This window comes from Coenobita brevimanus, chromosome 23, assembly GCF_032717465.1.
Source record: "Coenobita brevimanus isolate Jiangsu-jjx chromosome 23, ASM3271746v2, whole genome shotgun sequence".
NCBI classification, from domain to species: domain Eukaryota; kingdom Metazoa; phylum Arthropoda; class Malacostraca; order Decapoda; family Coenobitidae; genus Coenobita; species Coenobita brevimanus.
In genome coordinates, this window is record NC_136976.1 from 30,627,122 (window position 1) to 30,645,755 (window position 18,634).

The 18,634-nt window shown below is 38.6% G+C and overlaps 1 protein-coding gene and 1 non-coding gene across 2 annotated transcripts; both read right to left on the bottom strand.

Annotated features, from left to right (window-relative positions):
• Positions 1 to 11,223: 11,223 nt before the first annotated feature.
• On the bottom strand, positions 11,224 to 12,690 carry LOC145392671 (uncharacterized). Its single transcript, XM_080266984.1, has one exon. The coding sequence runs from the start codon at positions 12,688 to 12,690 to the stop codon at positions 11,224 to 11,226; it is 1,467 nt and encodes a 488-aa protein (XP_080123110.1).
• Positions 12,691 to 18,037: 5,347 nt separating this feature from the next.
• LOC145393193 (5S ribosomal RNA) lies at positions 18,038 to 18,156 on the bottom strand. Its single transcript, XR_013896150.1, has one exon. It is a non-coding gene; the product is annotated as a 5S ribosomal RNA (ribosomal RNA).
• Between the last annotated feature and the right edge of the window lie 478 nt (positions 18,157 to 18,634).

Genomic DNA, 18,634 nt, shown 5'->3' on the forward strand with positions numbered 1-18,634 from the left:
TTTCCTTCCCCTCTCCCTCTCACTCACTCCACCCCCTTGTTGCCCTATATTGACCGTCACTCCACGCACTTCATTTCCTCGTTCCCTGGATCCTCACTTTCAACACTATACTTATTCCTTACACACACACACACACACACACACACACACACACATACACACACACACACACACACACACACACACACACACACACACACACACACACACACACACTAATTACTTACCTACCTACCTATCAGTCCATCTGTCAGTAGCTATTTCTTTTCCCACCTGCTTTTATCGCTCTCATGGGTTATCTTTTCCAAGCTTTCTCACAGCTTCCTTTTTCCTCTGGTCCTCTTTTTCTGTCTTTTTTCTTCACATTCCCCTATCCCACTCACACACTCCCTCCACTTTTCTTTTCACTACCTTTATTCTTCTCACTCTCTCTTTCCTCCAACACTACCTTCACCTATCGCCCAGCTTCCCTGTTGTCTCTTCTCCATGCCACCATAATCCATCTCGCACTCTATTTCCTGTTTCCTTCACATTTCCCGTGGACCTCACACTTTCTCTTCTCCATCTTTTCACACTACCACTATTCCCTCTCACGCACATTTTCCTTTTCACTTTTACACTGCGATTATTACTCCTCTCTCTCTCTCTCTCTCTCTCTCTCTCTCTCTCTCTCTCTCTCTCTCTCTCTCTTCCTTTTTCTTCTTTTCTCACCAACTGTCCTTCAACCCATGGAGGTATTTTTTATTTCACTTGATTTTGCATACGAGAGGGTCTTCGGACTGCATGTGCTCACTGTGAACACTCAGTACGAGAAATATCCTGTAAAAAAAAAAAATCTGGAAACAGCATGAAGACTATAATAAACATAGAAAAGAAAAAAACATGTTGACATTAGAAGTATTCATTTTGCTCCCATTTTCCTTCATGTTATCTAAGTTTAACCCTTTCATCTTAGGAATTCCATCATATCCTCTGCTTGTATCTTCAACCCCTTCAAACCATTGATGTATACTGTTATAACTTTTTAGGGGTTAAAGCTAGTACGCCAACCTGCCTCATTAAACACTCCCGTTTCTCCTAAAACAATGGAATTTCCTGGCAAGTAATTATAGAAATGACTTAGCTCTAGAACAGAGTGGTTCTGAAGCTCAGATGACGATGAGCCCGGGTGTGCTGTGTGGGAACGCGTAATATCTAGTAGAGTTGCGTCCTGTGGTGCTTCTTCGCTGTCTTCCACACAAAACATCTACCGGTATATCTATATACCTAGGCTGCTTCCCCCAAAGAAAAGGAGGTAGCCGAGACAGGACGACACACTTCGTTTTTACTCATCCACACACGCACACATACACACACATTTGTTCGTATCTTAGCCCCAAGGGGAGAAGGGACAGATCCTCATCGCACCGCACCGCACGAGGGTCAACTGCTCTGTGCAATCAGCGACATCCGCAGCAGGGCCCGACAACAGAGCTGGTTTACCCCTTCCATGTCATAATGGACCCATCCCCTTACCTGCACCTGACCTGATCAGTTGATCAGACCAAATGCGGGAGAATATCTCTCGGGGCCGTGTCATCATTTATTCATTCACGATTTCTCTCCAATTATTCCTATCATGCCCAGCCACTCTTTCTTGCTCAACAGACATCCCTCTCGCATCCAACGCTCTCTCCACACTGTCCTTCCATCCCATTAGTGGCCTTCCTCTCAGCCTTACACCTCTCACATCCGATCCAGTTATCTTTTTCACCAATCGCTCATCATCCATTTTCTCGATATGCCCAAAACATCGCAACACCCTCTGCTCAACTCGATCAGCTATCTCCCGCATACCTCCAGTTCTCCTCCGCACTTCATCATTTCTCAGTCAATCAAATATACGGACATAAAAAATGCAGCTCCTTCCAACCTCGTTCCAAGCTGCCACTTATTATTTTAGTCATTTGCTAAATTAAAACTACGATTCATTACGTCATGAAATTAACATAAATGTAAATTCATGAGTTTATTTTAGTTTTACATAAAAAAACACTACCAATTTCGCTGTCATTATTACACCTCTTTCCGTTTTCTTACTGGGGAGCTCCACGTCAACAAATGCTAACCCCATGGATTTTAGAGTATATATATAGGACTACATAATAGATAGATAGATAAATAGATAGATAGAGAGACAGATAGATGCAGGAAGTCAAATGATGAGAAGGTGTTGTGTCTGCGAGAATCGAGCAGCGCTAAACATGCTTACACGGAGGAAAGCTGACGACAGCGGCCAGTAAGGAGATGATGCAGTTAGCTGTCAGCAGTCCTCTCGTGAGAAAGATCTGGTTGCCATGAGGAACATACGTGACACACCCCTACTACACCAGATTTTAGGAAAGAGAGTTTAGAAGGAGACAAGCGACCCTAGAGAGAGGTCGAGACGGAGATTAGCCTTAGAACAGAAAGAGAGAGAGATAGCGAGACAGGGAGGTAGCTACCCGGGACTTATACTCTTATACCTGTTTAATATTTCCAAGACAAATAAAAATAGTCCCATACTATTCTTTACCTCTCCCGTCACTACATGACATCTGGTGGGGAAACTACTACAAGATATAAAAGCCGCTCGACCACAAGTCTAAAATATACTGCCTCTACAAGCAAATACAAAGTCGCTGCTTTATGATACAAAGTCTTTATGACATTTGGTAGCAGCGAACGTATACGAACCTCATCTACGAATCAACATTAAATTCCTACAAAATATCAAGATTGAAAACGACCAACAATATCAGCTCCTGACAGTATTCTCTCCATCCTGCCCCCTCCGTCTCCCAGACCATTACGCTGATGCAGAGGTCAAGAGATCACTCGACGCCTTGCACGTAGCTTAACGACAAACCAGCAAATCTGCGGACATCGTCTCCGAATTAAAAGCAAATTTCTACAAAAGCAACCGAGACTACAAGATTAGCTTCAGTTCTACATTGAATCCTACAAAATACAGCCTACAGTGCAAATAGTCTACGAGTCTACGACGAATCAGCAAACTACAACCATCTACAATCAACTACAATTAACAACTCTACGTCGTCTGTATAATCTTCTACACGCACCTACAAGAAGCGGCAGTCTTCATCCCACAACGAGTAAATCACAAGAAAAAAGGACCAAGAATACATCAAGAAAGAAAGAAAACAAACAAACAAACAAACAAACGAAGAGTGAGAGACGACTCACAACTCATAACCACCAGACCTCACCCTCCTCTCTCTGCTACATCCACCCAACCCCCAGCGCTTACGCAGGTGTGAAGAGGTCAGGACGACGAAGCAAACACCAAGTCCATATTCACAACTCATCTTACTCACTCGTCTTCACTCAAGTTACTCATCGCTACTCATTCACTCACCACAGCTACCAGTGTGGGAAATTGAGGTCATCATGCGTGCTTGCTGAACAGACGCCACGTCAGTCAACACACCACCTGCACCACCACTCACACCATTCCCACCACGGTAAAATTAGTGAGTTACATAGTTACTTCATTTATACAATACACAGTGATAGACAATAAGCTTCTGCACAAACATATAAAACGTGCTGTATAGTTACTGCTTAAATACACATACTTACTTCAGTTATCTGCATAACTCAATCACTAAATAATCACCAACAATAAATATTCTACACTGTATATATTCATTCATTTATTATAACATTTATTTACTGTCAACGAGTGTTACCATTTATACCTACATAAAATACGTGTTTCATATATACAACTATACATATTATATCTACAAAGTAATAAAGAAAATATACAATCACAGTTTCTCAGTGAGCGATTAAAAGAACTGCATTAAACATTTATTAATTAAAGCTACCTAGTGGAAACATATAAATTAACTTACAAGGTAAACTAGAGAAAGAAAAAAAAAAAAATGGCCAACACAAATGCCGTTAGCAAGAGTGAACATCTTCAACACAATCGTGAAGACAATGATTTCCACACAGTGCTGACACACATATTACCCACGATAGGTACGACTGAACAACAAGTCAGTGTGTATAGTTAATACTGTATATAGTGTATATATTTTTTATATAAAATAACAAAATATGGGACTATATAATATCATTTTCAGTAATATCTGTGCAATATAAACTAAACTTTAAAAAAGTATCTCAAGGAAATTAGTCAGCAATTATGCAACCATGAACAACATGGAAAAAAGCGTACACAAGCAAAGAGAAACAAACTATGGAAAATCAATACATACAAAAAAAAAAAGAAAAGGAAAGGAAAGAAAGAAAGAAAAGTAAGAAGGAAAAAAGAGAAATAAAGTAAGATCACATAACAAACAAATGAAAATAAGTGTAAATGTTACACTATATGCCAAAATACCACATAAACTACAAACAAAAAGCAAATTGTGTCTCCACAAACAAGTGGCATGACACATCATCACTATCATCGACCGCAGCATATGTTAGGACTGCAGTTATTACAATTATGTTACTCCATATTATAATTATGTAACTACAAACAATATGTACCAATTTATGTGACAGTTGCATTAACAAGATGTAACTTTTATGTAACTTTAACAACAATTATGTACCTACAAACGATATGTAACAATTATGTAACGACAAAACAGTTGCATTAACAAGATGTAACTTTTATGTAACCACAATTATAAGGCCAACACAATTATGCATTAACACAATATTTGGTAACAATTCATAAAATGTTACAATTATGTAGTACCACAATGTTAGAACAATATTATAAGTCATACAATTATAGCACAATTCTATATTACCAGTATCATCATACAAGTTAGGTGAAATATTAGACATTACTAAAGTGATAACTCAAATATGTAATGTATAACCTAGCAGTATTACCATTGCACAATTATATGCGTACGTCTGTTGTACATGCACGTCTTACAAAGTGTTATACAACAATCATTGCATTTATTCAAATATGTATACAACTTGTTTAAATGTATTATTACTGAATAATCACTATTTACTATGAATAATATATGTATACAATATTCATACAATTATGTTACTTTACAATATTATGTATTTCACTTAATTAGCTTATAAGTTCATTATAATGTGTATGTAGTATGTATTAATATATTATAACTATTAAATGTCGATGGTACTCCATTTTCTGGCGACGAGCAAATATAGGACTACATAATAGATAGATAGATAAATAGATAGATAGAGAGACAGATAGATGCAGGAAGTCAAATGATGAGAAGGTGTTGTGTCTGCGAGAATCGAGCAGCGCTAAACATGCTTACACGGAGGAAAGCTGACGACAGCGGCCAGTAAGGAGATGATGCAGTTAGCTGTCAGCAGTCCTCTCGTGAGAAAGATCTGGTTGCCATGAGGAACATACGTGACACACCCCTACTACACCAGATTTTAGGAAAGAGAGTTTAGAAGGAGACAAGCGACCCTAGAGAGAGGTCGAGACGGAGATTAGCCTTAGAACAGAAAGAGAGAGAGATAGCGAGACAGGGAGGTAGCTACCCAGGACTTATACTCTTATACCTGTTTAATATTTCCAAGACAAATAAAAATAGTCCCATACTATTCTTTACCTCTCCCGTCACTACATGACATCTGGTGGGGAAACTACTACAAGATATAAAAGCCGCTCGACCACAAGTCTAAAATATACTTCTCTACAAGTAACTACAAAGTCTTTATGACATATATATATATATATATATATATATATATATATATATATTTGTGTGTGTGTGTGTGTGTAAATGCGTATGGCGTCAGACGCAATAGCATTTCATTTAACTGTATTTATAAGGGATAATTAATCAACAAAGGCAGTGCTATATCTTGTGTTTCAAAACCACTTCGAACCATCAGTCTATCATATCATGATTAAATCTGCTGTTTCTAACTTATAACAGTTATAGCTAAGGGGTACTCATTTATCCATCACTTGTAAGAGCACTCTCAATGGGGGGAAAGCGTTTCCACATACAATATGTACTATTTTATTCTGTCTTTCTGCATATTTTCTTATTTAAAGGGAGCCGTTTGACAGGGAAAAGTTTAACACTAGCTACATTCTACCCTAATTAGAAAAGTCTCTCATATCAACAAAATTGTCTGAATGTAGCATAAACATAATGGACAAGTGAACCTGCGTTGCTCCATAAAATCGTAACAAGAACATCAAAGAAATTGGTTTGGTGGACATACAAATGGGTAGGACGGGCTGCAAATTTTGTAGGCAATGTGACTGGTGCATGAAAGTATACCCTGCCGTGTGGAAATCCGTTGCGCATAATCCCAAGAAATAGCACTTCTTTGCTTATTCAGTGGTGTGTGTGTGTGTGTGTGTGTGTGTGTGTGTGTGTGTGTGTGTGTGTGTGTGTGTGTGTGTGTGTGTGTGTGTGTGTGTGTGTGTGTGTGTGTGAGAGAGAGAGAGAGGGGAGGCGGGGAGGGAGATGTCGGTGCATCTACACTCAGTAATGGTTGAAGACTAGATCTACCGTATGACGATGCAGCATTTTAAGTTAACATTCACCCAGCAAGAACCTGATATTTTCTCGCACATTTCCTGGGACACTCTGAATATGGAACATAATCTCAAGGTTACAGGTGGTATAAAATCATTTCATCGTTTTTACACGGGTAATCTTGCTGCCTCTGGAATATTCTTAAAAATCCATTAACCTGTTCACTGTGAGCGCGAGAGCATATCTTTCACTTCACACCAGTCACCAGACGATTGCACTAAAAGATTTTTTTTTTTTTAACTCTTGTAGGGAAGGAGTTCATTCCAACTGTACCTAACCTGCAAGTCTAAGTAGGCCTCTCCTAACCTGAATAAAATCGTCTGCCTGCAGCAAGAATTAAACGAACTCTGTCCTGCAGACAGTCACAAGTCTCCACCTACTGTTTCTTACAATGACCTTGATTCCCACTGAGGATATTTGAATTTTTTTTTTCTATCAGCGGTGGCCCATAACACAAAGTCTGGGCAATTCAGATTCCTTGCGCCAGTCCCGTTGAAATCTCCAGTAAACAAGATCACCTTATCTCGTTCGCAACATAGTACTGATAGGACATTTAATTTTTTTCTGACATGCCCCTTCACTGCGCATAAAAATATGAATATTTTTTCTATCAGCATTGGCCCATGCAAGGACAAATAACCTGGCCCCTTCAGATTCCTCACGCAGTTCCAGTTCTCTTGGAATCGTCGAGAGACTCTGAGGTCAGAATAATAATAATACCAGCCAAAACAAGTCTCCTCCTATGTTATAGGTGGAGACTAATAATGACTGTGTCCTTACAGAAGTGAAGTTCAGATCTTCATAGTTATATAAGCAGGTATTTCAGACACCATAACAGTTTAGAACTACAATAGAGCTCTGTAACTGTCCCGTGGACAGTCACACTGGTCTCCAACTAATGTTTCTTACAATGACCCATTTGGGGAGATTTGCAGTTTTTTTAGTTAAAAAAAAAAAAAAACTAAACTCTTAGGAATCGGTTCGCAAAGTTTCATTTTCAGATTGCTTGCTCAGGTCCCGTTGAAATCTCCAGTAGACATGACCACCTTACCCCGTTCACTCATAATACTGATATGACTCTCTCTGCCAATGCACGTAAGGGATTTGACTTTTTTTTCTATCAGCAATGTCCCATACTAGGACACATAACCTGGGCCCTTCAGATTCCTTCTGCAGCCTCCAGTCTCATAGAGTCGTTGCAAAACTCTGAAGCCGGAATAATTATAATACCAACAAAAACAATAGGTTCCACCTATTACATAGGTGGAGACTAATAAGCTCCAAATGTAACACTTCATTCCAGAGAAAAACACATCGGCTCCGAGGAAGTGAAAGTGACAAAGAGAAACAGAAACATAGACTCTGAGGAAAGATTGAGATAAATGACTGGGTAAAAAATGGTGGTGTCTTTGAGACTCCGTAATTCTGTAATAATAAAATGGCGAGAGGTCAAGGAGAAGCACAGAAATAAAGATATTGAGGGAAACTGGGAGGACAGGAAGGAGATATAAGAGTCGCTGGGTAAGTGGCGAAGCTGGAAGATACGAGAGAGAGAGAGAGAGAGAGAGAGAGAGAGAGAGAGAGACCAGCTACGACTTAAAGGATAGAAAACAAGCTGAGACACATTGAAGTTAGGATTAGTGAGCCATTAGATAACTGCTGCAGAGAAGGTAAACAGCAAATGGAAAGGGGTCTGTTGAAATACAGAGAGAGAGAGAGAGAGAGAGAGTTGTGTCTGGGGGTGTGGGGGGGGGGGAAGGTTAACACTAGTGATAACGTGGTGAAAGAACAGGAAGGAAAAGATGTGTCGCTGCAGACAATTTGATGGTCTAGCCAGCACGATATTTGTTCATGATCTAGTCTGTTCTCGATCTAGTTTTGCTTTAGACAGGGTCAAACAAGAGCATTATTTGAAATCTCTCTAATTGTAGTTTATTTATTTATTCCATGTATCTTCACTTTGAATAATGGATTTCTTTTTCGGGATTGTTATATGGAAAATGTGTCCATTTCATCTGTAACCTAACCAAACCTTACACAAGAATCAGTGTGTTGAATTTTGACGACTATTTATTTTTATTCTTGCTAATGGCAGATTTCTTTATTCATCAGGGGCACTCCTGTCGTCTATGCGTTAAATATATTAGTGAGAAATTGGATGAGGAGGAGTAATTCAAAAGCCTTTCAGGATCTGTACCATTTTGCCTTGCTTATCGCCAAGCGATAAAACACACCCATCACAAGTCAGCTTTTTTTACTTAATAGTTCACTGACGTGGCATACAGGGTATTCAAAAGTGGCTGACATATTTCATGCTGTTCTACCAGAAAATATAAAAATAAATAAATAAAAACTAAAACAGAATGACTACTTAGGTATGTGTAAGCAGTCATGTTTATATATATTGTATATTGTCACGAATTCGCGCGAGCGTATTTGTTATGAGTCCATATTATAACTACAAATCATAATAGATAAATAGATAGATAGAGAGACAGATAGAAGCAGGAAGTCAGATGATGAGAAGGTACTGTGTCTGCGAGAATCGAGCAATGCTAAACATGCTTACACACTCTTAACTCAAGGAATTCTTTATAGGCACACGACAGCGCCTCGTGACCATACACACACATACACATACTCACACACAGGTTTCTGGAACTTTCCAACCACAGTGTAACACACGTGACACGACCCCTGCTACACCAGAATTTAGGAAGCAGAGGCAGAGGGAAGCTAGCCATAGAACAGGCAGGTAGTAGGGAGAAGGGCTTAGCAACATGGGAGAGAGAGAGAGAGAGAGAGAGAGAGAGAGAGAGAGAGAGAGAGAGAGAGGAGGTAGCTCGCGGGACTCTACTTAACTTCACTCGTGTTTGAGAGACTTTGTTAATATTTCCAAGACTAATAAAAATAGTCCCATACTATTCTTTACCTCTCCTGTCATTGCATGACAAATGGGAACGAAGATTATCTACTTACAAACAACTCAAGTATAACAACCGCTCGTCCACAACTTTAATATATATATAACTTCTCTACAAGTAACTACAAAGTTTTTTTTAATGACATTTGGTAGCAGCGAACGTATACGAACCTCGTCTACGAATGTACAATGAATTCCTACAAAATATCAAGATTGAAAACAAAAAATACCTCTCACAACCGACAACTCACAACCAGCTCCTGACAGTATTCTCTCCAACCCCCCCTCCGTCTCCCCGATCATCACGCTGATGAAGAAGTGAAGAGGTCACAGGACGCCTTGCAAGTAGTTTAAATAAGTACTGATACAAACAATCTTGAAATTTCTACGTTGAACCAACGAACTACAACCATCTACAATCAACTACAAGTAACAACTCTACGAGTCGTCTGTATAATCTTCTACACGCACCTACAAGTAGCGGCAGTCTTCATCCTACAACGAGTAAATCACAAGAGAAAAGGACCTAGAACACATCGAGAAAGAAAAACAAAACAAACAAACGAAGAATGATACACAACTCACACCTCACAACCACCAGACCTCACCCTCCTCTCTCTGCTACATCCTCCCAACGTCCACCGCTGACGCAGGAGTGAAGAGGTCAAGACGACGAAGCAAATACCAAGTCTATATTCACAACTCATCCTACTCACTCTTCTTCACTCAAGTTACTCATTTACTCACCACAGCTAGGGTAGGGTGGGGTATAAAGCCCCCCTTAAGGCAAAAGGCCTGCTGCATTTAAGCTATTTGAGCTATTCATCTGACACCGGTTTTTCTAGAAACCTTAGTTAATGGACTACCATTGCTGAGATTTTTATTCATCTATTACTATTTTTTAGGGGTGAAATTGTGTATTACAATGGAAAAAAGAAAAGGGCCTTTTACCCCAGGCCAGGGGTAAAAGGCCCAGGGGGTGGGCTTTTTACCCTATACTAGGAATTATATTAGGTATCAATAAAACAATACTTTATATACTGATTTTCTATATCTATTTTGTTGTGAGACGTAGAAGATAATATTTAGTGCCCAAACAATTAGAAAATCATTCATTTTGAAATAAAATTAAAGCTCTTAGTTTCTTCTAAACAGTATGAAGGCAAAAACCTTCTCTATGTGAAAGAAAATGATTTTGTATGAGCCTTGGAGAAACATTCTTTGTTGCATCCGAACTGATCCTTACTCTCTACAAATATTTTTTCAAATACTGAGCCTACTTAATAACAAATAAATGGCCTTCTCTTAAAATATTTTTCAATTACTTACTGATACCAAATAAATGAGCAAACTGAATTGTAGTTTCCGTTTTATAAAAACCATGTAATTAAGGAAAATTGTATTTCTAAATCTCTGCTAGGACTTTACATAATCAGCATAATAACTTAACATTATCAATCTTCGTCAGATTCACAGTTGTGACCAACATACCAATCAAAGCCAGGTGTGCAGTCTTCATGTGACCACTTCTTGCGTGAATTACACCGCACCCACTTTTCAGAGGGTCTGCTGCTACCATAAGGTGCTCCACATACTAAGCAAGGCCATTCTTCATCATCAGAAGAAACTGGGCTTGGAATTTTCTTCCTTTTTCTTTGGTGCTTTTCCTTTAGCTGAGGTTTTAGAAGTTGCATTCTTATCAAGCAGTTGTTTTTGTAAGGTGATGATGTTATGACCTCAGAATTCTGTGTTTTCCTTTTTCCTAGCTCGCTTCTCACTTGGTTTGGGGGGGCTACAAAGACTTGTAAGTAACCTCCTGGCTTCACCGTCTTTGGACGTTCCAGCTTGAGGCTCTTGTGTGTTGGAATCGCAGGGATCATTAAGTGATACATCACCAATGTTACTGCTAGTAGGAATGTCTTCCACATCTTGATTCTCATTTGGAGGATCATTGTTGTTATTCTTGTCTTTGCTAGCAGCAGTGGGTGGTGGTTCTTCTGTTAACTGTGCTGCTACGAAGTCCTCATCTGTAAACACATCATCATTAAATGGCCAGATGCCTGTTGCTCTAAAACCATTAATGGCCTTGTCAATAGTGGCTGTCTTCATGTATGCAGTGCCAAATATTTCTGCCACATTAAATTGGGAAATGCGCTTGCCAGCATTTGCAAGCATCCAGTTGTCTGCTGCTCTGTTGTAGGCAGCCTTTAATGACTTGAAATATGATACATCAAGAGGCTGCATCTTGTGAGTACAGTTAGGCGCTAGAGTTATCAAACCTATGCCATTTTCTCTTGCAAAGTCAATGGCAGCTAGAGTTTTGTGACTGTGGTGCCCATCTAGAATTATAATGTGCCTGTCATCTTGAGTTGGTTTTGCATGGGTAACAAAATGTTGCAGCCATTGTAAGAAACAATCATCATCAGACCATCCATTAGCAGTGCATCTTGAAATAGATCCAGGTGGGCAACCAGTCATTAAAAGTGGTGTCATCCTTTTACGGGCAAATACAAACATTGGGGGAATATATGCTCCAGCTGCATTAACTGCACAAAGAACGGATGTTGTCTGTCCACGTTCAGCACTAGTTATACGTCCAATTGATTTTGCTCCTTTTGTTGCCACAATGTTACATGGATTCTGCACATTCTTTATACCTGTCTCATCCATATTCCACACCTGTCTTGGACTGTAGTTACCCTTCGATAATTCATCACGATAAACTTTGAAGAATTGGTGAACCTGAGGACGATTAAATCCTACCGCTCGTGCCATACTAGTAGCCTCTGGTTTCCTGATTGATAGTGTTGGATTTCTTTGGAGAAATCCTGCTAGCCAATCTTTTCCTGCCATCTTTGAAGTCTTACAAAATCGATGGTCGATCTTCATTTTTTCATCAAAATCAAAAGCAAGCCGCCGTACATCAATAGGTGTGAGGCCAAACAGTGCCTTTTCCATTGCAAGTATATGAGAAACTAACATAGACTCAAGATTTTCATCAAAGTCTGGTCTGAAACGACCTAGCAGTGCTGCCCCAGGATTCTTGACTGTCCCATCCCGATGTCGTCTAAGAGTTTTGCAAGGGATGCCATAATTTTTGGAAACAGTTTTTAGTGGTGTTCCATCCCGAATTGCTTGCAATGCATCCTGTAGAACTCTGGTCCCATACGAAGCACGGTTTTTCCTTTGGTATACACGTGGCATCTCTTACCTGAAGCACCCAAAAAAAAAAAAAAAAAAAAAAAAAAACTATAGTTTATTTCATTAAGCTGAAGAAAATAGACAACAAGCATATAAGTTATCATACAATAATCTGTAATACGGAACATAGTATAGTAAAACCAATAAAGCAAGTAATTATAAACACCCAATACTAATGAGGGTTAAAAAGCCCCCACGTGGGATAAAAAGCCCCCTAGTGGGCTTCTTGACCCACAACACAGTAAGCCTTTTACCCCAAACGCCATATTGGTGTAAACGAAACACCACAACTAAACAGCACTATATTCAATTGTGAATTGCACTGCAAAGCAATCTTACGTTCCTAACCTCTCTATCTATACCCACAATGTTAATATTGCATGCAAAGCATATGCACAAGATATCACAAACATATCCCTATACTTACATGAAATGTGGTCAAAGGAGAAAAACACGTGCTGCTTCCTTCCCCGGTCATCTGCTACTGATTTGTTAGTGTAGGGAAATGCCACCAGATGGTGTTGATCCCTTGATCAGCTGACTAGGATGAATAAGTAGATAATAGAGGAGGAACAAGGGGGGGGCCTTTTACCTCACATGGGCCTTTTACCCCACTCTACCCTACCAGTGTGGGAAGTCGACGTCATCATGCATGCTTGCTGAAAAGACGCCAAGTCAGTCAACTCACCACCTGCACCATCACTAACACTATTCCCACCACGGTAAAAATTAGTGAGTTACATAGTTACTTCATTTATACAATACACAGTGAGAGACAACACATTTTGCACAAACATATAAAACTTGCTGTATAGTTACAACTTAAATACATATACCTACTTCAATTATCTTTATAATTTAATCATTAAATACTTGCACCAACAATAAATATTCTACACTGTACATATTCATTCATTTATTATAACATTTATTTACTACCAACGAGTGTTACCATTTATACCTACATAAAATATGTTTTGCATACATACAGCTATAAATCATTACATCTACAAAGTGATAAAGAAAATATACCATCATAGTTAATCAGTGAGCGATTAAAAGAACTGTATTAAACATTTATTAATTAAAGCTACCTAGTGGAAACATATAAATTAAGTTACAAAGAAAACCAGAAAAAAAAAATGGCCAACACAAATGACGTTAGCAAGAATGAACATCTTCAACACAATCGTGAAGACAATGATTTCCACACAGTGCTGACACATATATTGCCCACGATAGGTACAAGTGAACAACAAGTCAGTGTATATAGTTATTACTGTATATAGTGTATATATATTTTTTATACAAAATAACAAAATATGGGACTATATAATATCATTTTCAGTAATATCTGTGCAATATAAACTAAACCTTAAAAAGGGGTCCCAAGGGAATTAGCCAGCAGTTATGCAACCTCGGACAACAGAGAAAAAACGTAGATAAACGAAGAAAAACAAACTATAGAAATCAATACATACAAAAAAAGAAAGAAAGAAAGAAAGAAAAAGAAATAGAGTAAGATCACATAACAAACAAATGAAAATAAGTGTAAGTGTTACTACAAATGCCAAAATACCACATAAACTATAAACAAAAAAGCAAATTGTTGTCTCCACAAGCAAGTGGCATGTCACATCATCACTATCATTGACCGCAGCATGACCGGATTAAATGTCAGGACTGCAATTATTACAATTATGTAACTACAAACGATATGTAACAACTATGTAACGACATACGATTGCATTATGTTATACTTATTACAATTATGTAACTACAAACGATATGTAACAATTATGTAACGACAAACGATTGTTTTGTTACACTTGCTACAATTATGTAACTACAAACAATATGTAACAATTATGTAACAGTTGCATTAACAAGATGTAACTTTTATGTAACTTTAACTACAATTATGTAACTACAAACAATATGTAACAATTATGTAACAGTTGCATTAACAAGATGTAACTTTTATGTAACTTTAGCTACAATTATGTAACTACAAACAACATGTAACAATTATGTAACAGTTGCATTAACAAGATGTAACTTTTATGTAACTTTAACTACAATTATAAGGCCAACACAATTATGTAACAGTTGCAGTAACAAAATGTAACTACAATTACAATTATAAGGCCAACACAATTATGTAACAGTTGCAGTAACAAAATGTAACTACAATTACAATTATAAGGCCAACACAATTATGCATTACCACAATATTATGTAACAATTCATAAAATGTTACAATCATGTATTACTACAATGTTACTACAACGTAACAATTACAATACAATTATGTAATAATTCACTATGTTACAATTATGTATTACCACAATGTTAGTACAGTATTATAAGTCATACAGCTATAGCACAATTCTGTATTACCAGTATCATCATACAAGTTAGGTGAAATATTAGACATTACTAAAGTGATAACTCAATATGTAATGTATAACCTAGCAGTATTACCATTGCACAGTTATATGCGTATGTCTGTTATACATACACATCTCATAAAATGTCATACAACAACCATTGCATTTATTCAGATATGTATACAACTTGCTTAAAATGTAATATTACTGAATCATTGCAATTTACTATGTATACAATATTATAATCAATATTATGTACTAATAGATTAGCATATGTCAATGATAATTGCTGTCGGAGGACCTCCAGCGGCGTGTGCCGAGCATATGTTATGAGTCCATATTATAATTACAAATCATAATAGATAAATAGATAGATAGAGAGACAGATAGAAGCAGGAAATCAGATGATGAGAAGGTACTTTGTCTGCGAGAATCGAGCAATGCTAAACATGCTTACACACTCTTAACTCAAGGAATGCTTTATAGGCACACGACAGCGCCTCGTGACCATACACACACATACACACATACTCACACACAGGTTTCTGGAACTTTCCAACCACAGTGTAACACACGTGACACGACCCCTGCTACACCAGAATTTAGGAAGCAGAGGCAGAGGGAAGCTAGCCATAGAACAGGCAGGTAGTAGGGAGAAGGGCTTAGCAACATGGGAGAGAGAGAGAGAGAGAGAGAGAGTGAGACAGAAGGTAGCTCGCGGGACTCTACTTAACTTCACTCGTGTGTGAGGGACTTTGTTAATATTTCCAAGACTAATAAGAATAGTCCCATACTATTCTTTACCTCTCCTGTCATTGCATGACAAATGGGAACGAAGATTATCTACTTACAAACAACTCAAGTATAACAACCGCTCGTCCACAACTTTAATATATATATATAACTTCTCTACAAGTTTATACAAAGTCCTTTTTTTATGACATATTTATAAATTCGTGACACTGTACTTTAGTGAGAAAACCACGAATTCTAGTGTAATTCCCACTGGGCATCACTTAGTTCAACCGTCCTTGTATTCACTTTGATCGGGATGGTTTTCAGAACATTTCTCACTGTTTCACAGGTGATCATTCTTATCCACGACATTAGTGCTTTCACTGAGTGATTTATTGTGGGCCTATATTGCTCATTTTCTTTCCGTTGACCGTTGAAGTTAGGCCACGCCCTACTTCCGGCGAACACGGCCATCTCTCGCCCTCTTTCATAGTTTGAAGTCAGTCAGCTTTGAGTCGCCTCGAAGGTAGGACCGTTTGTGCCCAGCATAGAGCAGCACCTCCGTTGTACAGCGAGTTCCTGAATCTCCACCTAGACGGTGAATTGGCAAAGCGAGCTTAGCGAATAGCAGCGTTTCGATGTTCATCACAGGCGCCCAGACTACTCGTACTGCTCCCCTCCACTGACCAGTATTTTTGTTCGTTTTTCTTGGCTTAAGTGTGTTTAGCTTTTGAATGAGCAAGTGAGTGTATTCTCCTTGTTATTTTGAATTCATTTTTGAGATTCATATAACGTAAATTTATTTCATTGTCATCAATAAATTTACAGTTCTTTTCTTTGAGCTTAATGTAATTAAACTCGTGTTTTATTTCTCCACATTAAGCTTATTTTAGTTGCCACTCCTAGTTTGCACAAACTCTTTACATTATTCATAACTGGTACTTAGGCCAGTTCTTTTGTATCAAATTTAAAGCCGTTGTGCCAGCCAGGAGTTATGCACTGGCAAGAACCTGTTTATTACTATTAGCATTAGTTATTGTCAGGGGTGGAGTCACTTTCTCAAGTGGCTAACAATACTATCAAACAGCACGCGTGAGTAATTAGTCTCTGCTGTGTACTGTAAAGAAAGTTTATAAATTCTCTTCCTTAGAGAATCGGCAAAGTAAGCCAGCATAAAGTAAACTTACTACTTGATTTTCACAAGTCAGTTCCTTGTCTCTATTTTCAAGTAACATCTAGCATTATTAATTCATAAATTCATATCCCCCGTGATATATATATTTATATGTGTGTGTGTGTGTGTGTCTCTGTATGTGTGTGTGTGTATGTGTGTGTGTGTGTGTGTGTGTGTGTGTGCATCCTATTCTCTAGAAAATTTAATGAATATGGAGGGGTATAACCGTTCTGCTATACTGCTGGTGCATGCGAAGTTCAAGGGTAATCAATATTTTACGTCTTGCCAGACCCATGTACGTGCTAATAAAGATAGATAGAGAGGTATGTAGGTATCCAGGTAGATAGGTGAAAACCAGTGTCGAAGATGTGGATGATGTGGAGAATCGTTGCTACCAGTATAAGTTATGAGGCGTTGGATAGCTCATTGTGGGGGTTTTACCTTGAGGACTTTGCTGCTCTGTCTCCCTTACCCCTCTGTCTATCTTGTATCGTAAGTGGAGGTGAAATATAGACACTCCTGGGTTACGGGGTTTGTTGTGATACAGTTATATCGAGGTGTGATGGACAAAATGACGGACTCACATATTGTCAGCGTGACTGCTAACCTCCTACACTATCTTATCACCTAAGCTTCCTTCTGTCTTCCCTTGTTCTCTTTGGCTCTCTGGCTATCGCTTCCGATATCTAGTAGTATATACCACTCGATGGGTGTAATGTCTGATATTTTTCCTTTCGTATGGGCTAACCGGCTTTCGGAAGTTACCCTACAGTACGTGTTTGCTGCATAACGGAAGTCTCGAGCGTCTGGAAAAGGTAATGTGTTTTGCATTCTGGTCTGAGGATGAGTACGTCTCTATTAGAAATTGCATGTTGTGCAAGTGGTACATACTGTGCTACTGTATTAACGAAAAAATTTATATACACCACCAATATCCATCCATCCATTGCCAGACGCCATGTATCCCAAACGGGGTGGTCAAGGGCTTAGAGTTAATTGTTTTACAGGGAGGGGCACTAATCCTCCACCAACCCCACTTGACACATAAGGATGCCAACAGCATCTGGTGTTCCCAGGCGGTCACCCATCCAAGTACTAACCAGACCCAACGTTGCTTAACTTCGCTGATCGGACGGGAAGCGGTGTACTCAACGTGGCATGGCCGTTGGCACCACCAATATGATGCTGAGAATTAGTCACCAGTGTAATGATCAGAATTTAGATAACTCCAGTGTAATGCCGGAAAAATTTGGCCACCAGTGGAATGTTGACAATTAGTCACCAATAAATGACACCAGTGTAATGATCAAAAATTTGAGAAATTATGGAATAATGGGGTTGCGTGATCTTTTGGAGAGTTTGTGGGAAGTGTGGTAGCGTGATCTTATTAGAGGATTTATGGGAAATGTGGTAGCGTGATCTTATTTGAGAGGGCGTGAGTAGTTAGATATTAGTACACCTTGCGGGCCACTCGATCTCGTCTGTACTATTCCATAAAGGATAGAAAATCTCGAACACGAAGTAACTTAAACCTAAGATTTATTAAGCATTAAGAACTGAGATACAAATTACTCTTCAGACTGTGAATTATACCATACAAAATATAATGAGGATCTATATCACCGGAAATGAGAATCTTTACAAAACT